Here is a 26,816-nt window from a genome sequence, read left to right as displayed (position 1 = left end):
GTGTGTCCTTGACTTTGCCAAACAAGCAGCAGATATACAAGGTCACAAAGGCCAGCGGTGCAACACATTGTGAGGTTGTAGATCAGCTATTTGTTGGTGCCCAATTAAGCATGAATAAAAATGCTAAATTTTTAAAACGCCCTTAAAAATATAGCAATACCAATGCATGCAAAAAAAAGATTAAGTTGGTCCTTCCTTGTGTATGTGGAAAGAAAATCTGTTCTGTTGTCAAACTGAGACAACTGTACTGAAAACAATGAATAGCATACCATAATTTGGGAGTGTCACCCAATGCTGTTTAAAGTGTAATATGAATGTAAAAGGGGGAATACAACACTGAACCAAGTAAATATTACAGGTATTGGGGGACTCAAAAGGCAATAGAAATTAAAAGGTCTTCATAAATTAAAGTCAGTTACTGAAAAAAGCGCAAGTTGTTTTAAGAAACACTTGGGGCTTTGTGAAAAAGTATACATTTGCCTTTAAAAAGTAATGTTCTGTGTGGCATTTATCATCTACATAAGTTTGTGTAAAAAAAACATCCCGTTTTCTTAGATAAATACCATAAGCATATCAGTTTTTATTTAGTCGTTCCTGAATCCTGGAACAAAGTGAAAAAGAAAACACGACAAGTAATTAAGTTATTGTAAAATTATATTAACAAGCAATCTTTCCTCAATTTGAAATAAAAAATATCAGCAAATAAAGGCAACATAGGACAGATGTGTATAATGCTTAATGGTCACAGGGGGGGAAAGAAAAAAAAATCATCACATTTACAAGACTGCTGCTAAGTTCATAATAATGCCTACTAGAATCGTTTTAGAAAGCTTTGACTAACTCTGAATAACTGGGGCAATATACGTAATCAAAGATCGTATCAAAATATAAAAAATGGGCAGGGGGGATGGGCGAGGGAACAACCAATTATACAGTGGGGCAATATGAACGACCAATATGTATAAGAGATTACAATGGGCAACCCTTTCTTAGCCATGTCATCAATAATAAAACGAATTTGGAAAGAACACAGAAAAGGGCCACGACGATGATGAGCACAGAGTGTTAAGCACAGGCAGGTAAAGAGAGAGATACACACCACGTCTTAAAGCAGGTGTTCACACAGAATAGAGCAGCACTAGGTAGTATGTTGTACACAGATTTCTCAGCATTCATGCACTCGCTTCATATGCTGAAGTTTGGTTTTCCCTTGACAAATAACAGAACAGCAGTCCTGCTGTTGAAACGCAAGAAAACATGTTAAAGAGTGCAGAATAGCTTTGCTCTCAACGATAGAAGATCAAGAATTGATCGAATTGGGATACATTTTTACATTTTAAAAACCCTCTCTGAGCACTTACAAACTGTGAAGGGTTGTCATGATAAAAGCCTCTGTTCTTTCACATAATTCCCTCTTTACAAACATGGTTAAATAGTAGGGTCAGCACTGGGCAGAACATGTCATTCATTAAGGTGGTCACAGAGTAAAAAGGCAAATTTCGAGTCTGCTGACTTTTTGAGATTCAGTACGCATGGCTTTAAGGAAAATATGACAAGAGTTTTTCCTAGCTCACAATGCATATGCACACTCTCCAGTGTTTTAAATTACAGAAAAGCTGAGAATTTTCTGCACATCTTGCACCACAAAGCAAAAATAAAAAGTACAAGAGGTAAACTTTGACCATATCTTTTTCTTTGCTTCAGAGGGAGGGGGAGGGGGGGGGGGGACTGCAAAGAACTTAAAACGTGTCATGTATGCATTTCAGTAGCTGGTTTTGTCACACATGGGCTTGTGAAGAATGGAGAAAAAAAAATTGTCCTTCATTTTGAGCAAGGAGTAGTAGTCGCCAGCCATTTATTTTGTTTTTTCGTTTTTGTTGCCCCCCTCCGATTCAGCATTCTGGCGTTTTACGGAACCAAGATGGTGCCCGTCCCTGATTCGGTGCTGATGTGTTTGGCCGTGTCCTATGGTGAGTTCAGATCCTCGGAATGATGGCAAATAGGTGGGGTAGGTGGCGGTAGGGGATCACACACTCATCGTCATGGTGGGGGAATACTACGGAGTCACAGAGAAGAAGAGGACAACCACTTAAACGCTATTTACTTTGTTGTACGACGAATAGCGTAAATAGCCATATAGCCAATCTACAGGCTCGCAACGTGTCACAACAGGACGTGTTGGTTCCTTTTTTTGAAAATGTATGCCTATAATGACATGCTCAGAATAGGGATGCCAGGTGGAAAGTGGTTAAGAGACACTCCTTGGTCAAATGCCAGGTTCAGTCTCTCTTACAGTGGCACTGTAGTCAATGATTTTAATGTGCTGTGACTGTAGCTCCACTGTCCGGTCAATAGCGCTCTAACTCTGGTTTCATCAAAGCCCTATTACAGCCAACAGTAAATCCCCTCACTGATGCATATCAGTTAGCTGGGGAGATGCACTGTCCAGGTAGGGACAGCGCAGCGGCAGCGGACAATGTGGCTAACTAATGTCAAATATTTGATAGAGTCCAAGAAAAAAAAAACAATGATATGGTATCACAAATATCATCCTCTCCCCTAACCCCTCCCCCATTATCATACAACAACAGCTGTGGGTGTGGCTTCAGTTCAGGTGGATCACCACCACCCATCAGGCAAACCAGGCATACTTAATGAACTGGTGGGCATGTCCACATAAAAACGACATTTTAACAAATACTGTACACTTTTTTGAAAAAGTTCTTCCTCCTTATATAATAATACCTGATGATCATGTTTTAGGGTGGACACACACACCTCAATTTATACACTGACACCACGCTAGACAGGAACGCCCAAAAACGTCACATCCGGTTTTAGCCTGGGGTAAGAATTTTCTATGGCTGCCAATGCAACTTGGTCCAATCCTTAATCACATACGGACAAACATCTATGCCAATGCTATCTAACTTGCGGAGGTAGCGTGCCTTGTCCACGGGCAACAGATCTTTCAACGTATGGCATTGCAAATAAGTTTGATAATCGCTACTCTGCTCAATATTGTTTTGAAAATGCCGCAAATTGCATTGCAGTGAACGAGCGCAAATCACAACTTCCCCCGGTGGTGGGCGGAGTCACAGTTTGAGGCGCTGTTTACGTGCCGTGGTGTCAGTGTATACTCCATCATAAGACGGTCTTGCATGCAGAACATAGCAGATCTACTAGATCTTCCATTTTTGGCATCACACCCTTAAATGATGAAGCATAAATCAGGCTTTATCCGACATGTCTTTCTCTCAGAAGAAAAAATACATCCTGCTGTATTTCTACCTAAAAAAAAGACCTGCATCCTGTTCCTGTTGCAATTTGCCTGTTTTAGTGGTCAATGAGACTTACATTCTCACTCTGAAAAGAGTGGAGGAAGTTTCCGCTCAGTTCGCCGTCATCTCTCGGAGTCCCTGGAGGATTGCTAATGCCACTTAAATTGTTTGGAGAATTCTAGGAAGAAAGGAAGTAAAACAAATGTTTTTGAAAACACACGCTCCACAACCTAAACTTTTGGTTTAAACTACAAAATACAGCTTTGTTGCATAATTCGAAAAACTCACTTTGTTTAGTCCATCCATATCACCAGATCCTATCAGAAAAAAGAAAAAAAAAACAATTTCTATCACAGTATCAAGAGTAGGCTACTCTCATACAACAGGGATATAAGAGGATATTTCTTTGTGGCCATAACGGAAATATTACATGCCTTCAAGAAGAGTTTCTCCAGTTTCACACAAACATAATCTTAAGAACCATTTCCGTCTGCCAATGCAACCTTAACATTTTCCATGTTGTTTGTAATCAGTATGCATGCATATCACCAGGTCTACGTTACCTAGTGATCCGTTCATGTGGTGTGGCTCCATGCCGGCCATAGCTCCCAGGGGGCCATCCGAGCCGGGGCCCATAGGGAACTGGATAGGAAACAAGAGAGAATTGTTTACTCACTTTACAGCAGCGGTTTTCATGTGAAGGACCCCCAAATTGATTTTGTATTTGGTCGTGGAACACCTTGAAAATATTTTGTACCAGGGACCCCCTTGAAAATGTTTAAAAAAATATATTCAAAATGTTAAGATTTTTTTAAATAGCTGATCTAAAAGCTCACAATGTATCAACATGTGACACGTTGTGGGCTATTTTCAAATGGCCAGTAAACTCAGCAAAAAAAGTTCAGAAACTTAACTTTGGTCCATTATTTCTCCACTTTAATGATACCAATTGGTATTATATATCATTTTAATTGTTGATTAGTCACCTTTATCAGGCATTCGTGGAATGAGCAACACAGCTAAACGTGTGTGTAGCGCCCCCAAAAAAATTGCCAAAATGGCCAATGGTTGGTATTCAACCCTTGCTTTGAGTTGCTTAGTGGATTGCATGATTGCACTCTCCCACAGTAATAAGGAAAAAACAACACATATTGGACATTTTTATACTTTTAATTTTACACTCAGTGTTATGGAACTCAGTAGCGGGTAGAAGATCCAAAAGCAGCCGCAACAGCTTGGCACCTCCTCATGCTGGTCACTAACCTAGCCACATATTGCTGTGGGATGGCATCCCATTCCTCAACCAGGTTTTGTTGCAAGTCATCCAACGTGGTTATGTTGATAACTCTAGCTCTAGCATGTACATAATGCCTAAGCTGATCCCACAAATGTTCAATTGGGTTGAGGTCTGGACTCACGGCAGGCCATTCAATTACATTTTATTAAAGGGTCAAATCACGGTCAAGTTGTGTCAAGACACTTTACATATAGAGCAGAAAACCATACTCCATCATTCCATCCTCTCCACTCTCAAATTCTGGAGGTACACTGATGATCATTGCATTCAATGATGCATTGAGATTGCATTCAATGACGACAAGTTCTGTCTCCCCTGTGAGAGAGATACTGCCCCATACCATTACCAAGCTGTTGTCGCTGCGTATGGATCTTCTAGAATGATGCTACTGAGGTCCCTAACACAGAGTGTAAAATTAATAAAGTGTAAAAATATGTTGTTTTTTTTTGTTTGTTATTACTGTGTGAGAGACTCAACTCAAAGCAAGGGTGAATACCAACCACTTGCCATTTTGGCAAATTCTTTGGAGGCGCTACCCACACGTTTAGCTGTGTTGCCCGATCCTTACAAGCTATACCTTGGAATTATTAAAGTGGAGAAATGTGCCGAGTTTATATAGGTTTTAAAGTGGTTAACCTGATTACGATGCTGTATTAATATATTTTGCTTGGGACCCCCTGAAGTCTCTGGACCCCACTTTGAGAACCACTGCTCTACTCTGTAAAACCTGAGTGTTATGGGTCCAGTTGGCTCCATTTGTATACACTGAAGACTTAAAGGGTAAGACCACTTTTTGAGAGGTTGTTTTCTTACCTTATTATGGGCAAACTAGTCCATTTCATGAGTTATTTCGCTCCGTTGTTGTTTATTAGCAATTTAAGTAATAAAAAATAAATAAAAAAGTCGCTCATTGACTTCATTGACTCTTTTAGCACATAAACCAACGCAACAAAAGCTGATTCTGACAGTTTATGACATCAGGAAAACTCTATTTTAGTCGGGGATAGACTGAAGCAGTACTCCGGCGTCCCAAACTCTCGCGGGGACATATTGCGAGGTTTCGTTTGTAAACAAGTCTCCACGCCGTTTGAGATGCACCCAGCTGCAGCCTCGCATACGAGCAGTCCCAGACACAGACACTTCTTCTAAAGTGTCTTCTAAAGTGTCTCCCTCAAACACGTCCATTGTGTATGTTTTTAGTGACAAGCGGACAACATCAAATCCATTCGTTTACATCCCCGTCGTGGCTCAACAGCATTCCAATAATACGCTTCAGGAGTGGTGTACAGTTTTGGTCCAATCAGATGAGATCGTTTTTTACTCAACGCGAACAACAGTGATTCGGTCGGCGTAGGCATACCTACCGGATCTTCTTTCTACACAAATTAGTCAAAATAAAAAATAAAACCACATGGGTTTTCCTGATGTCATAAACTGTCAGATTCAGCTTTTGTTGCGTTGGTTTATGTGCTAAAAGAGTGACTTTGAGAGCTGTTTCCCTGTTACAATGGAAGTCAATGAGCGACTTTTTTATTTCTTAAATTGCTAATAAACAACACAATGGAGCGAAATAACTCATGGAATGGACTAGTTTGCCCATAATAAAACGTAAGAAAACAACCCAAACCTTTCAAAGTGGTCTTACCCTTTAAATGATGTAAATTAAGGTAAGTGACGTCTTCATTTATCTTTTACCGTTACATTTCAGATTTGACCGTTTACTGTACACGCTACAGTGACCATAAGGGTCAATAAGGCATGGTGAGTTTACATTAAAGCCACCAGAGTCAAAGTAAATAGTTACAAGGTTTTTCTTTTTTAATACAACTACTTTGAGTGCTTGTAAAAGCTAGTATAACTCATGCCTCTACTTCAGTTACTTCAAATATTTACTCCCACTTTTGCCTGAGTTGAGTTTTATGTTTTGGAAACAGGAGTAGGTAATGCCAAAGAGGATTAAGAGTTCATTTTTTGGGAAACAAAAAGAGGCAGAAACTTACATTATTCCGGTTTCCAGGTCCAGTGTTGATCATGGTATACAGGTTGTCACCAGAGTTATTAGAGTCTGGAAAACAAATGTTTGTTTTGTGATCAGTGTGAAGCAAAGCAACTGGATTGTGTGTGTGTGTGTGTGTGTGTGTGTGTGTGTGTGTGTGTGTGTGTGTCTATACTTGTGAGGGCCAAATGTCCCCAAAAGTATAACAACATTTGAGTAACAGATATGAGGACAACTTTCCTGGCCCTCACAAGACAAAAGGTTGTTTTATGGTTATGAGTATTTTTAGAGATATGTTTACAATTTTACAAGATTCAGGTTGGGGTTAGGATTCAATATTTAGAGGTTAGGTTTAGGGGTTGGTGTTACCTGATTAACGGTATAACACATGGGTAAAGCCATGCGTACAGTAAAACAAATGTGAATGTGAATGTATTGTGTGGTGAGGGGGTTAGGGTTGGCTACCTGCAGGGCTGGGCATGATGGGCGTTCCTGGGGGGCCCCCTCCTCCAGAAGCCCCCTTTGGGGAATAAAGACAACATAAGCATACAAAAACACACACACACCAAGACTCGAGCACAATGAAACTACGATTTTCTAAATCCCATCTCTCCAAAACAGAGGTACATGTTCATGTTACCGTCACCAGTTATCGTATGCATCACATTTTATATGAAAGATTAAAGCGTTATTTCCCACCCGAGATTTGAACCCCTTTCTCCTGTGTGGGATTGTTTTTACCGCTCAAGCAAGACCCAATCCCCACTAGGCTAGATTGCAGAAAGTGTAGAGCACCGAAGTCTGACATCACTGCCGCTATGCCACTCCATTATTTGTTGTATTGGATTTCCCATAGAGGAAACTGGAACTGTATTCCACAAATAAACAAACCACCCCAGCGATTTTACTAATATGGATATGAAACATATCATACCTGACAAAAAACAGTGTGGGTTTGTTTATTTTTGGAACACAGTTCTTATATGTGATGTGATGTGATCTAAGATTTGCCTACTGGGTTAGTGGGAGTGACGTCGGGTCTTAGGTACTCTATTGTACTTATGACAAGGCAGTATCAACCAGTAGGTGTCCTACCCGACACCAGCGTCTATATTTCTCAATGGAAATGTATGGAGACCACCTCAATCAATGCATTGCAGATGTGTTAGTTAAAATAAATACCGGACTACTGTATTTGTAAATACAATCTAGACAGGGTAGTGGGGAAACTGTTTTGTCATGCAATGAAATTAAATACTACTGTACAGTTGGAGGCCATCGATATTGTCCTTTTCTTTTTGCTGAGGTTTGCGTGATCTGCGCAAAAGGACAGTTAACCCATTTTGGGCGGGAACCCCTTTTGGTGTTTTAAACATTGTTATAATTTAGCTATTGAAAAATAGCAGATCTACAAGCTCATAGCGCGCCGAGCTTGTAGGTCTGCTATTTTTGAAAAATCGTGAAAATATTTATTTCAGAAAACTGGAGGATTTAGACGGATTTTTTAAAATTTTGAGGTCAGGCCTAAATGGGTCAAATGATAAGGGACAATATCGGTGGCACCCAACTGTATTAGTTGAATGTGTCAGGAGGAGTTCTTACCCCATATGCACCAGGAGAGGGTGACGAGTAAGGCATCTGAAACCAAGGAACAGAAAACATTAGACGAGAAAAGAGGGAGCGCAATTCCTGTCTAATCCACAAAACAGCACCATTCATCATCTGATCAGCCTTCTAATACCATCATGTCTGTCGGTCTAGCAGTCTGTGGAAACCAGGACACATAATACTACAATTACAACCCAGACGAGAGCCCCGGAGCACACTAAAAGCTCCACGGCTCTGACTTGATGCAGACTTGGCTGCGATCCGAACCAGCACTTCTGTGTGCATGCAATATTATCGTCGCTTGTCGGGCAGACCCCCCCCCCCCCCCCCCCCCCTCCATATGTTAACTTTGTGTTTTTTAACTTTTTTCATGAATTAACATCCTAAATTAACGATCATACAGACGAGATTAAAAGTAGCCGATATGTGCAAACTCGAAATGTGGAGCAAAGATCTGCTACTTTGCCGTTTTAAGATTTGAATCCTGAAAAGTTTTGGACATACCTGACAGAGATGATATGCGATTAATATTTATGCAGTGAATATTTTACAGTTTAAGAACACCCTTTTTGATATGCATTAGGTATGGACCCCATTTGATACAAAAATATATTTAAAAACAAGAAATGATCACATAGTGATATTTGTCAGGTGAAAGAAGCGCTGTCTCCGTGTTGTGTTCTCCCCCCCATATTAGTATGATTATTATTTTAGTAACATGTATGTTTGTGTGTCACAACCTCGTGCCTCGGGGCCGTTGTTTGCGTTCGTTTACGACATTCTGTGCGGGGTTCAATGACTGGATTTTGTTGTGGCTTTCCTGCTGTCCAGCTCATAACATTAGCAGCTGTTTTCGCTCGAGGCTGCGGTAGTAAAGCTTGCTCGCTATGGTGCGGAAATCAGCCCTTTCGTGGTGAGTGTGGCATAGCTTAGGAGGCAGGCAATCATACTACACTCCCATTGGCTTAGGCAGCGTGTGTGGCAGCCAATCAGGACTAGGCATTCAGTATGACTAGGTGGTGACTATGACTAGGTCGTCTACATTTCATGAGCTTTCATTAGTCAGGTTTCACCCGCCAAAAGAAGTGTTAATTAACCTGACAAAGTAGAAATGGAAAGTTCCATTTGGTTCATAGTTGTTAACCCATTAGACCTGAGGCCGATTCTAAAAATGCCTTCTAAATCTTGACCCAAGTTTGTTGGAAAGCTATATTTATTAAAAAATGTTAAATGAAGTGTGTGTGTGTGTGTGTGTGTGTGTATTGAACGCACAAAGCAAAAATAAACTCACAGAGTTGGCATTGTTAGGATTGGGCCATGGCCTGCCAGTACCTGGGCCCCTGGACAGTGAGAGGAACAGAACCACCAGTTAAGATATCGCATTCAGGTTGACAGCAGATAATACACAAAATAATACGCAGAGAGAATGAGATCAAAAGAAAGGCTCACATGTTTACTCCTGGCATGCCGGGACCCATGGCGTTATGTGGAGGCCTCATCCCACCACCAAAGTTCTGAGGAGAAAATCCATGAGCAGAGCCTATATTAACAAATTCCTGATGAATAAAGTTGATCACCTAACTATTGTGTGGACTATAATGTAATATATTCAGCACTTTTCATGGACTCATTATGTAAAGATTTATGTAAAGATATCAATCAACACATACGGTATCAATGTCAATTATATTCTGTATATTGATCAATATCAACTAATGATCTGTGGTACGCATTTCTATATTATTTCCCCATAATGCATTTCTTACAAACAATGAATTTGAAGATCTTTGCCACAAATTAAGATCAATGGCATAATAGACGGATTCAACAAAATATTGTTGAACAATTTTATTGTCATGTTTGCACATTGTAGCAATTTGTTTTGCTTGGTGGTGGGTGAAAGTATAATATTCCTTTACTGACTGACATGAAACTGACAAGAATCAAGCAGACAGCTTAAGTAAAAGTAACAGAACACTGTGTCTGTGTGTGTCTGACAAGACGACGGAGTGACATGAAGTGATTGTGAATGGATGAAGATTTCTTTCAACTTGATCAGAAGCTTGGCTATTGTCGTTTCCTCTTTCCTGATGACAATGATATTGCATGTTTTCATAACCTGCATCTGGGATACATGACTGGGTCATATACCAATTTGTGAAGTAAGGTCATTAAATAGGTTTGGATGCCCATACTCATCAATGATTGTGCCATCATGCCTGCCAGGGCAGAGTAGTTGTGTGTGGCATTGGGACGTAGACATGTTTTTTGATTACGCTACATGCTGTATAAGTAGTCCATATTATCATGATCATCATAGTGCATAATGGATTAAAAAATGGTATGTGGAGTTGATTATTCTAACAGTCGTTAGAAACTGCAACTTTATTTCCCTTTATCTCCACAAGGAGACACCAAGTGGTATGCAGCACTTGTGGCCACTTTATAAATACAGGCCTGGATGAGGATTTCCTGTCAGTGGCCCCCATTTATCAAACTTACACCAACCACAAACAGCATTTATCAATCCGCAGTCCATATGACATGAGCATAGCTGACGATCAAATCTCATGTAAAGTCTCAGCATGTGTACACAAGTGTTTTTCACATTTGTGGACTCGTGGTGCAGCATAGTCAGAGAATCTGACAGGCATTTAAACATGCATATTCAAAAGTATGTTCATATGCATGTTGTCAAAATATTATAATTTGTACACCGACTGACTAAATTTCACATAAATAGGCATGATTACAAATATAATCACACCTGTGTGAAGTGAGGGGCGCTCTTATCATCAATTCATCATACATCATCTCATTCCGGCCAATCACAATTTGCGTCCTCACCTTAGTCTTCAATGTTTGTGTTTACACAAATGCTCAAAGCTGGACATAGGAGGGGATAGCGCCCCTCAATAATTAAATTAAAAAACATTAATGGTATAGGCTAGATGATGATCCTTAATCAGTCAATTATTTACAGGAGCTTTGACAGTCAACACATCCCGACATTGACAATAGCAGACCTGGCTTTCTTAAGATGTCTAAGTGCGTGTAAGACACGAGAGGATTGTCAGGACCACTGGAATCTTTTCATGGGATAGTGTCTCCCAAGGCATGTCCTTCTGGAGTTAAGCCACAATCTGGAACCTCAAGTTAATGAGAGAAACCTGACACTAGAATGCTACCTGTGCCGATGGTCTCCATATTGGGGGTTTTGGCACCGGGGACCACAGCAGGAGTTCGGGATACGTCCAGTATATCAAAGCTAACCATTAGCAGAATGATCAAGTCCCTTTTTTGGCAACAGCTCCAATTTCCATAAAATGATGCTTAGCAAAGCGTGATTAAGAGACAATTTTATGAGATTGCTGGGTTTCCTAATGTGATTGGTGCAATTTATTGTAGGCTACCCATGTCTGAAGGCACCATCCATGAACGGTACACATTTATAAGCTTCAATCTCTATCTCTATAAAAAAAATAGTTATAAGTTATAAATTGACTGACAACTACTGTGCCCAAAACCACTCCAATATCGTCCATATCAGCCAAACAGGATGAAACATTGTCCATATGGGTGATTATGCTAATTAATTCCACAGTAATGCCAATTGTGCAAATTGCTCAACATAAGCAAGATAGCATCCTGTAGTTTCTAAATTTTGGGGACCCATACTCTAAATGTATAACATAAAACGTTGGGGTACTCAGGGCTCATCCAGGTTCACAATGGGGCTCTATAGGCTGGCGCGTAGAGCATTACAGGACATGAGACCAACAGTTAGAATAATATTTACTAGTGTAGGACACCTACCTGAGGACCAGGCCCCATCGGCCCCATGCCTCGAGGGCCACTCATTCTCTGCATTGGCCCCAGGTTAGGATGCCCTGGACGGAGGAAGGGACACACAGTCATGTTAGAAGGAGTCAAGGCAATCATTTGACTCATTACAGAGAGCATGAAATTAGGCTGTGATGTGGACAACTGACCTTGTGGTCGTGTTGGGTCCATGTTAGGCAGCATGGGGTGACCTGGCCCTGGCCCTCCACCTGGAGGCTGCAGGGAAGGGAAAAAAATTAATTTATTTGCCATTGATGAATGAATGTAATCAGAGTCTTCATGGCGTGTGTATGTTGTGGTGGAGTTCAGTGATTCTCAACCTTTTCTCAAGAAAATTGGGGGCAGTTTGATATGCATCAGGCTATGGGCCCCCCATTTGATACAATTGTATCTCTGGGAGCCTAATCTACATTGTAAAATCCACAGTGTTAATTTAGATCTGTGTGTGTATAAAAGGAATATTTAAGACACAGGTACAGAGCCGTAAGGGGTCTTTGGAACCCTCTCAGAGACTCCTGGTGGTAGGACCTGGACCCCACATTGAGAGAGACCCAGCGGTCATGCTGATACAGTACCAGCCAGGTGTGGTCAAATGGCAGCTATTGGGTACTAAATAACTGCCTATCTTAAGTGGGTATGGTGTGCGTCAGTGTTTATTTACCTGGTTACCCATTCTGATAGGGGGGCCTCTGGGACCCCCAGCAAAGCGGGGTGACATGAAGGACTACAGAAAAGAAGGGCAAATCACATTAGTCGCAGGTCAAAAAAATAAAAAGTTGGTGCAGTACTTAGTTTAGACAGTTTTTGGTTTAGACTAGTCATTGGTTAGACCAGTCATTAGTCCTACAACTACAACCTATCTCAAACCCTCACCCTAAACCTAACCTCCCACAGGGCAGCACACCTAAACCTAACCTTAACCCATGTCTAACCAATGACTAGTCTAAACTACGTATGCACCCCATAAAAAGTACAACACACCAGGGTATGCTTATCTGTCAATTATGTGTCCGTGTGATTATTCAAAGCTGCACAAAAAGCCGCCAAGCTGAGAGAGACACGCGGTGAAAGCATGAAGCGTCAGCAGCGAGAAAACACAGTTTCCCCGACAATGGAAGCACAGAGAGACGGGCAGAGACAGAACATTACCTGACTGTGAGGTCCCATCATACTGTTAGGGGGAGGAGGCTGGGGATGAGGAGAGCCCTGGGGACCAGGTGGACCCTGCAGCAGCGCACACACAACGTGGAGGGATATGCAGGGACGAGGAGGAGGTGGTGGCAAGATAAGGAGGGCGAGAGGAAGAAGGAGTGAGAAATAAGTGAGAGCGAGAGAGAGAACACGGAGGGGGCAGAGAGAGAAGCAGGGTTACTGCAGGGCACAGTTGGAATGTGGCAGAACTAAAATGTGGCGCAAAGGAGGAATAAAAAAAGAAAAGGAAAAGAATGTTCAATGACAATACATATATATATTTTAGGGCAAAGCTCGAGAGAGGATTCAAGATTCAAGCTGCTCATCTTTGCTCCACTAGCCACTTGAACCCAAGCATCCATATTCTTGGGGGAACATTCAATGGAATAGCTGATCTACAAGCTCCCAGCATCGTGAGCTTCTTTGAAGATAAACAGTAAAAACCGAAGGGGGCCTACTAGTATAGAGCCCATGGGAATCCGGTCAACTAAGTATAGGGTTGAAGTAGAGTAGAGCCAAGCAATGACACAGCCTTGAAAGAAAGAATATAAGATGGGAAAGAGAGAGGGAAGGGAAATGATGCTTGATCTTCTTGCCTGTCAGTCAAGACGTTAAGCAGCCTGCTGCATGCAACATGTCATCACAGCTAATTTAGCCCAATTAACAGCATCAATTAAGCCCTATGCAATTAGCCTTACGTCCCAAAACATCAGTGCTGAGCAGCTAATGTTGCTGATCTGACAGAGTGAGGGGCTTAATTGAGACGACTCCTATGAATTCTAGTAAAGAAAGTCTGAGTCACTGTAAACGTGCATGGCATGCATGTGCATGCACGTGTGTGTAATGTGCATCAGTACAAGTGCGCAAAACAGCCTTTTATCCTCAACTTGGCTTTTTCCCAAATATTGACGCAATCATATTAGTCTCTGCACTCGTGTTTGCAAGTTAGTAATAAGTGGGTGGATTTTAACCACTTAAGCCCTATATATATTGTTGTAGATCTAATATTTTTTAAATATCTTTTTTAAATGTTTGCACATAATGACATAACCCAAAATAGAGATGCCAAACTGAAAGTGGTTGGAGTGCAGTGAGATGTGTTGCACCGTTTCATGTCACCCCTTTACAGTCAGGTCCTCACAGGAGCCTGCCAAGAGTTTATCCTCACATGGTATTGATTTACTGTGGGTGCTGCACCTTTCGATTTCTCCATTAGAGAAAATGGCCAGGCCACGCCTCCCTGTTTACTACACTGTAGGTGGGGGAGGGTGGGGGGGCAGACAGAACGTCTATGATGTTTACTACAAAAGCTCAGCGTGGCAGTAGCCCAAAGCAAAAGCCAAAAGCTGCACAAGCGCAACGGACAGAGAAATGCAGCCCTTCATAATGATGCAGACACCAGCCTGACAGGCACATTCAAATGAGCCTGCAGCAATGCAAAAAAAGGGATGACAGGTGAAACAGGGAAGCAGAATAATTGCGAAGCACTGCAGTTGGTTCATATACACTTTCCCAACGGAAAATAATCCACCCATAAGCCCCTCTTCTCCCCCCACCTATGTGGGGACGAGAAGAGTGGAAGGGTGCAGTGTAAAGGAATAAACGGCTGTCCACAACGAGAATGATTGACATTTGTTTTTACGTCTGGAGACTCCTGTCCAGGACAGGCTTCAGACACGCCTCCAAGAACAACAATAACTATGACAATATCAGTCTATATATCATGGATAGCAGAGTCCTCACCACAACTCTAACGACATCGATGGCAGAGTCCACACCACAACGACAATCCCACAACATCAAAACCCATCCAAATTTAAAGGGCATCACGTTCAACACATCGCTCACATAGTCACGTTCAACATGGAAGATTACATTGCTGAATGACTCATCACTGACGTCCTCTTGACTATAGCTAGGAAATTAGTCTTTAAAAGAACATTGTTGGATTCTTTTCACTCTTGTCTTCTGTGAACCCATGTTTTTCCTTTTCTTTCTCTGTGAAATGTACAGCAGTAACAGATGACCAATATTCATTTTGGGGCTCACACACAGTTGGGGGGCTCACAGCACGTGCCTACTGCCTAGTTGGCGGCACTGTTAAAAATGTTCTCATTCATCCTGAAAAATCATGCTTACATCATTATCTGCGCCAGGGGGGAGGTGATGTTTTCTTTCCCATGTGTGTGTGTGTGTGTATGTGTGTCTGCAGTTAATCTTGCAAAACACTTTGCTCATGACATTTCTGGTACACGCTGCCAGCAGGCCAAGAAACACAATCCCAGAATATTGTTCACATAATCTCATTCTCAGACCACACCGTCCCTCCATGCTCAGGGGATGGGCATTTGGACTTTTATTTTTGTAAACGTGCAAATGTGAGTGGTCCACGGTTAATGTAGCATGACGTAATATTGACACAAAGTAGCATTGCATCGCATATCACGAGCCTTAGGACACAGAAAAGCTATCATACTGTATCGAAGCCAAGATGACGTCCGTAGCCTATTTGAACACAGCAAAGCCAGCAGCACTCTCACAGACAGACGACATGGTGAGCGGTGCCAAAGCATTGGTCCGACAGCTCTTTATTCCGAAACACTGTTGGTCCGATGGCGCGTATTCTAACCCTAACCTCACTCTAACCTAACATTTGTCGGCCTAATGATGGGCTGTCAGACCAATGGTCAGGGCCCTGGCGAACACCTACAGGTAAGTGTCCAAATAAAGTTAAACAGTAATCTGTCTTTGTGTAAATGTTTTCCACTGTCATGTGGTCCTTCAGTCTTTTGTATAAAAAGCTAAATTAACCTTGTAGAAAATATTGAATACAAAAACGACCCATTTCCCACTTAATGTGCCACTTGTTTTGACGTTAATGGCTTACAATAGATTTCTTGGCAACCTGTAAAAATAGATATTTGATACATACGGATCCAACAGTAAGTAGTAAACATTGCGGTTATGTAGGCACATATATAGACAGTTCAGCTATCCATGCACACTAGTAGAACTCATTAATGTGTTAAATCCAGTCTGACTGCTGTCAGTCACTTTGAAAAACAGAACCAGTGTGTCAAGGACCCAACACAGCAATACAAGGCCAGCGTTGATAAGTGTTTGTGGCTGAAAAATGCTGAGAATCCTCCCTGCCTGTCTGTCGCAATGCCTTTGTAGGCCACCTAGCAGAGTAATGGGCTCCACTGAGTGCCCCTTTCAAGTTATTGTTGTTCTTTATGGTTATTATTCCTGGTGTGGATGACCCGTAAGGCTCCAGGTAGGGCTGCGACTACCAATTCAAATCATTTTGTAGAGATTATTATATTGATTAGTATACATTTCTGATTAACAGAGAAGTGCATTTGGGGGGTAAACAATTCCAATTAAGAATAAGAATAAATTGATTCGTCTAATGATTTAACCACAAATATGTGAAAATTGACCGTAAAAAATATATCATTAAAAATGTATCTTTTTTTCTATTTTTAAATAATCAATTAAGTCAAACAGTTGCACCCCTAGCTGCCTGCAACACCCTCTTCATGCATGAAGCACGTTAGTGCACATGGGTTGAGTTAGGACTGAACACACTAATGAAGATGATGCTAAGCAGGTGGTGGACTAACCTGGAAGAAGCCTGGTGGCATAGGTCCTCCTGGCATGCCCTCACCAGGTGGCATCCCTCCCATTACTGGACTGGGAGCTGCTGCTGCACTCTGAAGGAGAAATGCACAAGATCAAAAACACATACTGGGAGACATTATATAGTTCTAGACCAGTGGGTGGTTCTCAACCTTTTCAGGCTGTGCCCCCCAAATCATTTTAACTGGGGACCCCCCCCCACCCTGACAAGCAGGTGGAATTGTAGGAGTTGAAGCATTCCATTTTGTTTGACTTGTTTGACTGTGAAAATAGCCGATCTACAAGCTATTCAACATTTTGGCCACTTTCTAATATAAATTTACAATTTGACCAATGTTTGATCAGTTTTTAATAGTAAAGTTTGTTGATTACTTTTCATGCAGTAATGGTCTTTAATTTTATGAAAAATCCTCCCCCCAAAATCATGTGGTGACCCCCCTGGGGGTGTCCATCCATGACTTGTCTGTAACTCTGTATCTCTTGAACGGTGACGTCATGGACGCAAAACAAATTTCAATGCAAGCCGACAATAAAGTTGCATCGATTCGTATCGTACTTTAGGGTCCTTGGGGGGCTGAGGGCTCCCCATTAATATTAGTTCATATAGCTTCTAAATCCACTATTAAACCACACTATATTTTATACAACAGATATTATTGAAAGATGTGAAAATCTTTAAAAACAGGACGTTTTTTTAGAATAATCTTGAAAGTTTTTTTTTTTTTAACAAAATCTTTTCAGATTGTCCACGGTCAAATAATTTTGAGAGAGACACCGTTGTACAACAAAGTAGTCATTCATTTACAAAAACTCTATGTTGAAATATGGAGATACGAAGTTACTGCCCAACAGCGACAATATTCAAATGGTTTGTGCATAATATATTATATCCTTAAATTCAAACAATGTTTTAATGCACCATGGCATGGATTAGAGCCACTAGACTACGGAACTAACAAGCCCCAACCTCTATACACCTACCTCACTATCCTCTAACTAAATATCAGTACTACAGTACAAAATATCTGTCCACCTAAAACGACAAAAAGGAGGGGAAAAAAAGCTTGTGAATCTAGAACTCATGCTCATGCCTTTTGGGGCCAGTGAGAAACTTGATCTATCGAGACACACTTCAGGCCCAAAGCTCATGACAAAGCTGACCCATGGGACAGAATGCATTTAAGAAATCTAATAGAGCCCCTCGCCCCATTCATTCAGGCGACTGAGCCCTTGTTGCCGATCTGTGATCCAGTGGATCAGATAAACATCGGTGGGGGATTCACTGAGTCAGTTGCTCCAAAGTGCTTGTGCACAGTGGGATACTCGCTGGGCCGATTTCCTGCTCCAACCGCAGGGCCTAATTCACTAATGTGCCATTTGCTTCGGTCACACGCTCCTAATTGCCTGGGTTTTCTTCCCCTTTAGCTAGGGCAAGCCGAGATTGGCTAATGCCTTTTGGAGCTACGAAAGCAGAGAATAAACCTTGCCTTAGACTGACAGCAAGTCCTCCGTTTTGTTGGCACACGTCACATATACAACGTGAAACATATCCCTACACCAAACAGTACATACACACGTGCAGGAGACCACTGCATAAAATGAAATGCATATCATTCGCTACAGGAAGTGCATGCATGTATGTGTGTGAAGAAATAAACACACTCAGCCCAGAGTGCTAGCGCTCCACAGACAACACTGGTCAATAGCCAACACTCTCCCTGGTATCGACTGCACCCTACCTAATTCTATCTTCTCAGACTGCTGCTGCAGGGCCACTGTGAAATACCACAGCAGGGAGAGAAGTGAGGCCACAGGGAAACATCAGGCCTCAACGCAACTAGAAAACTGTCATAAAACACAACATAGTAATACAGCTAGTAGTACTCACATTTTATGTTTTACCATACAGTGGCAGAGTTATAGATAGGTATATGAGATCACTGATATGCAAATTATGTGATAAAAAACCCCATATACATAAAGTACCTCACCTCCCCCTCCTCTCTCTCAAGCACGAGTCGCACCGATCAAAAGTTCTCTTTTTTTTGTTTTACTACATTGGCTTTGCCAGCCATTTGCTTACAAAATGAACATCTGTGGGGTGATCCTCACATATTCATGTGCATATAAGTCCTCTTTCTCACCCACTGTTATTATAATGTAGACAAATAATCTCAAACAATTGAAAACCTGTCCCATGGTATAAACCTGATGGCCCAGGGCCAGGTTCCCTCCCATCGCTATTCAATGTTTCTTCACACACACAATAATAGACACTGATGTGTAAATAGGTGTTAGCGGTAGTTTCAGTCAGAGGTTAAATGTCTGATTTGATTTCCATTTTCCAACATCCTTGCTTATAAAATACTGGTCCCTGTTTTGGGTCATATGTATCCATCACTCATATCAGCAAAAATGTTTGTTTTTTTAGGATTGATTTTTCTATTGCTTTACTTGTGTAATAGAATTATTCTTTAGAACATTTAGCTATTGCCTGGATGAGAAAAATAAGTAGAGATGAAGAAACATTCATAAAACTAGTCGTGGTACCAGAAATTTCATTTTTCAATTTATGCCACAGCATTCCTAGTTCTCCTACGCCATCTTCCTAGTTTTAACATATCAGTTTGTGTTTTTCATGTTTATTGTAAATATATATATAATTATTATATTACTGTAGATATTTTTTTGGCTTTTTCTGCCTGTGTTTCCATTCCATGTAGCCTGGAAAGTAACGTGCATGGCGGGTTCCCAGGCATGTTGTGCTTGATCCTTATCATGTCCCATTAAACCCCACTGCTGTGCTAACTGAACTGTCCCCAGCAGTCTGATGCTGCCTGTGGTGTGGGAAACACAGAGGACATGTCGCGCTCTTTACTACAGGAAAGGCGGCAGATGTCTCAGTCTCTGCCCTGAGCTTTGGACTGGGCCTACCTTACAACCCCGGGACTTTCTTTATGGAAAGGCTAATTCTACCCCCCCAACACACACACACCTCTCCCCCATTCAATATAATGTTTCCGTGTGTGCAAAAAGGCACGTGTATATACACACACAGCAATATGCAATCCCTGCCAAGCAAATTCTCCTTGATTCCTTCAGAATCACTGAAGGAGGTTACGAAAGGCCAGAGTGACTGCGGATGTGCTTGTGCTCTCTCTACAAAAACAAAGACGAAGGGGGAGCAGAGGGAAACAGAGAGGGGGGGGGGGGGGGTGACAAAGACTTAGTGTCTCACTGAGGTAACCATGAAAAGGCAGATAGAAAGAGAGACATGTGTTTCATGAAAAAACAGAGAGCAAGAGGCACACACGCATGGAGGAACGACGTAAACAACAACAAAACTGAAAACAAGAGATACGGAAAGAGAGAGAGAGAGAGAGATTGAGAGAAGGGGGGGTGAGAGAAGTAGACTAGATGAGTGTGCAGGAAGCAATGAGAGGGGGCAGGGCTGCAGCACAGACCACCCAACTGCCTCCCTCTGACCTGGGCTGCTCTTAACAGCCTCAAACCTTCCAGTGGATCCACCACTACAAAAGAGATCGGCCCCATGTTTAGCTTGTAAATGTTTAACCATCAATCAACATCATAAAACCCACTTTGGAAGCAAGACTCATGCTCCTCTCTTTGTCCCTGGTTCTCTCTCCCTCTCCCTCTCTCTACAGCAAGGGGACCAAGACCAGGTACGACAGTTTCTTGTTTCTCCCCAAAGCCCTCCTCCCCCATCATACCAACCCTCCTTTCCTTTTTATTCCCTTGGCTCTGTGGTGGATGCTGGGTTTATGCCACAATACCACTCCCCTTTTTCCCTTTCCAATCTTCCCCTCAGCTCCCTGACAGCCATCAATCACCCGCTGACGCCATGGCGACCAGACCCCAAGGGAGCGTCATCGTCCATCAGGCCCAGCGTGAATACGCCAGAGACTTTACGATCACCGCCGGGCGGCTAGCGCAGGCACCCGCCACCTCCCCCACGCCTAGACAAAAGGCTAGGACTACTACTGTCCCCACACACACACACACACACACACACACACACACACACACACACACACACACACACACACACACACACACACACACACACACACACACACACACACACACACACACACACACACACACACACACACACACACACACACACACACACACACACACACACACACACACACACACACACACACACACACACACACACACTCTCTGAGCGAAGGGCAACCACAAGATGTCGAAGAGACGACCGCATAGAAACTTACAGCCTCACATCACAGACGGCCCATGGTGACATTTCCCCGTTTCCCTCATTTGCTTAATGCTTTCCATCTTATGAAAATGGTCTCAGCTGAACTCAGGGTAGCACGGTTTATTTGGTTCATGGTCCAAAAGAAAAGCAAAAACATTTGAAAAAAAATTACCTGCCTCAAAATGATTACTGAGATTTACAAATAAACAACTCACTCGCTGCCAAGATCGCCTTTTGACGTCTTTTTATATATTTATTGATTCAGAATGGTCTCACTGATATCCACCGCCTAGCAGCGTCCCCATCGCTAGGTAACGCTCGGCTCGCCTGTGGTTCGTCAATTAAATGATTCCCCGCCGTCCGTTGCCATTATACAAGCACGATCTTAAAACCCTTTTTTCCTCGGAATTGAGGCTCAGATTGAGGTGTTTGAACAGAATGTTGATGCTACCTCGCGTTTACAATTTTAACGCTTCTGATGACTTTTAAAAATACGATCACCAGATTATCTTTAGGCGATTTAGCTTCCGGTTCATTTTGGGGTGAATTTTGGAGTCTTCAAATAAATTGCAGTGCCGGAGTGAATGGTGACAGCCAATGAGTTCAGTTAATGGACCATATCTACCAGACAATGTAAATAGGTGCACCACACAACAAGGGGACCCAAAGGCAACAAAAGACAGCACTATTGATTACGCCAAAACCTAGGTGAATAACATGGCCACTTTGGCCAGTTCCCTAGTCAAACGCAGCACTCCTTTGTCTGTGTGGGACTGGAATAATGAGGAATGTGGCCGCTGAGAGGGCAGGGCCCTGCGCTCTCCTGGCTCACAGGTCACCTGCCAGATCAGGAGGCCCGTTGCCCTAGCAACCCTATCTGCCAAGAGCAGGGCCAACATCTCCATTTTAACCCCTTCCTGCTCAGGATGCTATCAGCCAACGGCACAACGGCGCTGCCTGTCTGTCTGCTATTGAGGCTTCCCTTCCCCGTGTGTCCCCTTCTCTTCATCCGAGCAGTCACCGTGGAGGTGACCGTGAATGTGAACCGTTTGATGAACTTCTGCCACATGGTGCTCTCATAACATCCGAGAGAGATGGGACTTCATAAAGACGAGAGGCCAGAAACTAATACTCAAGCTTTAATTTGACCAGCGTGTTTTAATGCCGTAGGCATGAACTCTTGACTCAAATCTTCCTTTAATATGATTCTTGATGACTATTCTTTATGCATTTGATGGATTGCCACGTGTTGTTCTTGCTTACTGTAAATCACTCTAGATTAAGAGCGTCTGCTAAATGCCGAAATTGTAATTGAAATGGGGGAAAAATGCGATGTAAATAGTTTAAAATCCCATTATATAAAAAAGGAGTAAGCATAACATGCAAAGAACTGTAAAATGCTAACTAATAGGTCACAGAGAGATACTCATTTCTCCCACAAATTGAGGAATCCTGAACAATATACGTTCTACCGATTCCAAGCCATTAGGATATGTTCACTGTGTTGTGGTCTGTCTGCCAATGGAGTCAAATTTCAAACATATGCTTAAGCTGCCACAAACCAGTCAGAGGCTGATGGAACCATTGGAGGTGAAAAACAACCTTGTACCCAATGTGTTTTGAGTCTCAGCAGTAGCAAATAACAATAGAGATCGTCGTCTGCAACACAGCTAGGACGCTGGCCTTTTTATCCTCTCTTGGGACATTGAGGAAGGGTGCAACTTAAAAAGCATGGTGTGGTGGTTCAGTGGGAGAGCAACATCGACAGGTCTGACTCAGGATATGCTGACGTCAGCACCATTTTCCCAGAAGCCTATACTGTAAGCTCCTCGCTGGGAGCGTCGTTTGGCCCAACGACAGCTGGATAGAACACTAGACTAGACAGCTTTCATTTACAATTGAAAAATGGCATATTCCATGATAAAGGGACCTACATCTGTGAAACCAAAGCAGCTAGATGTTCCTCAATAGTGTGCAATAAGTACAAATTACAATTACAATACAGGCATCTGTGAAACCAAAGCAGCTAGATGTTCCTCAATAGTGTGCAAGAAGTACGAATTACAATTACAATACAGGCATCACACTTAAAGGGATGTGTGTGCGCTACTCAGTGTGAAAGTGTAAACAAACTCTTCTCTTGCTACAGTCAAATACATTATTCAATTTAGGCATTTAGCAGACGCTCTTAATCCAGAGCGATTTACAGTAAGCAAGAACAGAAAACATGGTAATGCATCAAATACATAAAAAATAGTCATCATGAATCATACGTAAGCTTAAGAACCTAACAGTGGAATATCTATCTAATGAAACTATAAGTGTATACACACTTATAGTATTATGTCTACATAAAGTGACATTTAAGTTACATTCCTGTCATATACCACAATCTGAGTTGAAGAGGTATTATCTTTACGGGTCTTAGATGATGAAATGATCGCCTTCCTCAGCGCAGGACAGAGCAATATGCAAAACTATTGACTACTATGTCACGGAAGCAGCACTCACATAATCATGGAAGGCTTTCGCTTCGCTGGAGTGGTCACATGTCTCTCTTCTCTCTGGCGCAGCGCAATACAGGTCCCAGAATACACTGTGATGAAGAAGGCAAAATTAAAAATTAGGTTACCCCTAAACAAACCATGGACCTTTATTGAGAATGGTGACACTGATTACTTACCACCACCAAGAATGTAGGAAACCAGGGGGTTCTCCAAGTGTTATGTTTTTTTCCCATCGTATCTAGGGAATGGGGGCAATTCACAGAGAGGTTTGGTCATGGCTGACAACTACACACAAAGATCATACTATTCAGCAATCACGTTATTACTGCTAATAGAATTAGAAGAAGTAGAGCATCAACATGATTTTGTTGTAAATTGAAATAGAGTATTGTTAAACTATAACAACATGCCATTGCCTGAACTTTATCTTACCTCTGATAGAAAGGTTTGTGCAGACTTCTGTGCTCCTATGTGTAACAAATATTCATAGACGTAGAGGGCCAACCTGGATTAAGACACACATTTAACATTTGTTACAATCTTTGGTCAACATCAAAAGAAATTAGGAGAAATGTCAGGAGGTTACATTTCCACAGGCATAATGCATGGAGTCGGCCACAGGCCCACTGAACAATGGCTGCCAATAGCCTATGCCAAACAATTAAATGGGGATTGTGTAACGAGTCCAAAGCCTGGTAAAGATTCACAACAATTACAGATTAAAAGTATCGACTGAAAACAAAGTATCGTCTCATGTCGCAATGATTAACAATAGCTCATCCAGCCTACAGTAGCCTGTACTGTATCCTGGTGGCATTGATGGGGGCTGAGGGAAATAAAATGTATCCAAAGCGCAACAGTGAAACAATGTAGCGCGGCGATGTTATTGTTTTCTCTCTCGCACAGTCGCGAATAATGACCGGAAAAAATATTATATAACGCACTGGCCGCCCAATTAACACAGCCAAACATGCACACGGTTACGGTATCAGCGGAGATGTAGGGGAGAGCAGAAAGCCAAAGGCAGCAGAACAGAGCCTAGGGAAGGAATGGCGAGCAGACAAGGCGGTTCATTCAATTCCATTCTCGGTAGGAGGAAATCGCCTTCTGCGAGCTGCTGCCGCTGCCTGTCCAGCGAACAACAGAGAGACACGCAGGGAACAAGTCGCGGGATAAAAGAAACGCTATGGAAGCTCCTTACTTCTCTCGTGCTTGGCCGTCCGACGGCACGGGGGTGCCTTTGCCTTTAGGGAACATGATTTTGTGTGGGAGGACGCCCGCCTTCTCTTTCTTTTCGCTATTTCATCTGTCAGATCATCACGGCCGCGACCCTCTCGCACTCCAACCGCACTTCTTCTCTACCGAGCCTGGCCAAGGGGAAGAGGCGGGGCTGCGCTGATTGACGTCCCGTCTCACCAATGGGCACGCGGTCTTTCCCTTAAGGTCTGCCTTTCGGTGCGTTGTGGTTTAGTTGCTTTCTAATATGTAAATGAGTGCGTATATGTAATGTATGCCAATACACGAAATACAGTTATTAATTAATATCCCTCAAATGCTTAATTGGTAGGATAATCTGACCATTTCCTGTCAAAATTACTCTTTCTCGTAGGCTACATTTCCAGAATCCAGGCTGATGTAACCAGCTCATACTCCTAGTTTATGTATGAATTTTATTTTGTGTAAATTATGTTAAACTATTTATGTGTGGCTAAATTAGGGATATAAACACAACCAGCGTCAGTGAAGCTGAACCACTAGATTAGACTATATTAGATTATTGTTGTGACTGACTGCAGGTCAAAATCGTGCATTTCCCGCCTGTCAGTTGGTCATGCCCCCATGTCATGCCTCCTGACCTATTAAGCCCATATATGGAGACCCCTGATGTCATCTATAGAGGGTATGCACGTGACATCATCATCAAACCCGGAAGTTATGCAGGAATACCTACTGAGTGGCAAAAAACTAAAAAATGCATCCAAACATCCTATCTGATTGCATTAAACAACGTTAAACAATGTTAAACTCACTTTGCCTGTTGCTTTGCCACTCGATGTGCCATTCACTTTAAGCATGCGCATACCCTCTATTCAATATTGGCCAGCAACTCTACATCTGACCTCAAACCCTTACGCCAGGGCTCCACCGGACGCGTTGCGTCTCCGTCGCGTCGCGTCAAAAAACGCACCGGTTCAATTTTAATGCACGCGTCTCCGTCAACGCGGGCAGTGGAGCCACCCTTCATTGATTAAAAAGGGAACATTCCCTGACGGTGACGGAGACGCGACGCTGACGCGCCCGGTGGAGCCCGGCCGTTAGATCTCCATATATGGAGCTGACATTTCATTATGTTGATCCTATTCCTTCCCCATCCATCCTTCCTCTTCGATGTCTCCCTTTTGACTGATACCTGTCCATTTAAACTCTAGATGGGCCTGCCCCAAAGTTAGTAGTGTAGCCGCGCCCGGCAGCCCAGAAAACTAGTTCTCAACAACAGTTCTCAACAACAGGCCCAAAAACTAAGGTCTGGCCCTACCTACCTGGGCCCTCATCAAACCCTGCACACTCAAGACACTACCCCCACTGACACCCTTAGATCTCCATATACTGTATGGAGCTGACCTGTTCTGACATTCCATATGTTGATCTCATCAAACCCTGTACACTCAAGACACACTCCATATATGGCCAGTACAGAATTCAGCATGTTGATCTGACCCCCCATGCCAAAGCGCCAGCGCTCGCCCAGCAGTCTGCTGTCACCCAGGCGGATATGTTGATCTGACCCTACATGTCTAGGCCTACTAGTACCTGTAGGTACTGTATCAGGTAGGCCTACCAATTCGTTTGGTATTCATTCTGTATCCAAATTACGGAAGAGAACTTGACCCCAAAAATATCATAGGCCTAGTCAATCAAATAAACAGCACCAAGTTGGGTACATTTGCTAGACTCAGATTCAGAATTAAATTAGTTAGCGTAACTGCGTAAGGCCATTAAAAGATTAAGTATATGATCAAAATATAATACAACCAGGTCAAATTAGAATTAAGGAACTTCACCAACTTTACTGCAATTACTTTATCATGGGGTAATTGCATGGGGTGTATTTTCAATCTAGGGTTATTTCTTACTGCAAGGTAAACGACGTGTCACGGTCAATAACAGATCTACGAAGCTAATTAAGCTTTTGTAAACTGGAAGA

The 26,816-nt window shown here is 42.4% G+C and overlaps 1 protein-coding gene across 2 annotated transcripts; it reads right to left on the bottom strand.

The window, feature by feature from the left end:
- Window positions 1-636: 636 nt before the first annotated feature.
- Window positions 637-25,046, bottom strand: ssbp3b (single stranded DNA binding protein 3b). 2 transcript variants are annotated; one of them, XM_079506040.1, is made up of 18 exons: window positions 24,813-25,045; window positions 24,044-24,116; window positions 23,788-23,849; window positions 23,616-23,700; window positions 16,843-16,932; window positions 13,175-13,249; window positions 12,687-12,749; window positions 12,175-12,241; window positions 11,999-12,072; window positions 9,632-9,696; window positions 9,474-9,522; window positions 8,177-8,212; window positions 7,040-7,094; window positions 6,579-6,643; window positions 3,845-3,923; window positions 3,570-3,598; window positions 3,358-3,459; window positions 637-2,056 (listed from the first exon to the last, which is right to left on the bottom strand). In XM_079506040.1, exons 1-18 carry the CDS (start codon window positions 24,866-24,868, stop codon window positions 2,027-2,029), a joined length of 1,155 nt encoding a protein of 384 aa, XP_079362166.1. In that variant the 5' UTR covers window positions 24,869-25,045; the 3' UTR covers window positions 637-2,026. The 2 variants fall into 2 exon arrangements, with proteins under 2 accessions (XP_079362166.1, XP_079362167.1); XM_079506041.1 differs by lacking the exon at window positions 13,175-13,249 and having other exon boundaries at window positions 24,813-25,046.
- Window positions 25,047-26,816: the final 1,770 nt, after the last annotated feature.

This window comes from Electrona antarctica, assembly GCF_951216825.1.
Source record: "Electrona antarctica genome assembly, chromosome: 7".
Taxonomy (NCBI): domain Eukaryota; kingdom Metazoa; phylum Chordata; class Actinopteri; order Myctophiformes; family Myctophidae; genus Electrona; species Electrona antarctica.
The sequence above is the reverse complement of the archived record's forward strand: the minus strand, read 5'-3'. Positions and strand labels throughout refer to the sequence as shown.

Coding starts and splice junctions, on each gene's coding strand:
- ssbp3b (XM_079506040.1), bottom strand. CDS start 24,868: ATGTTCCCTAAAGGCAAAGGCACCCCCGTGCCGTCGGACGGCCAAGCA. Junction 9,697..11,998: donor CGATGGGGCCTGGTCCTCAG/GTAGGTGTCCTA, acceptor TTTTCTCCTCAG/AACTTTGGTGGTGGGATGAG. Junction 3,460..3,569: donor ATATGGATGGACTAAACAAA/GTGAGTTTTTCG, acceptor CTTTCTTCCTAG/AATTCTCCAAACAATTTAAG.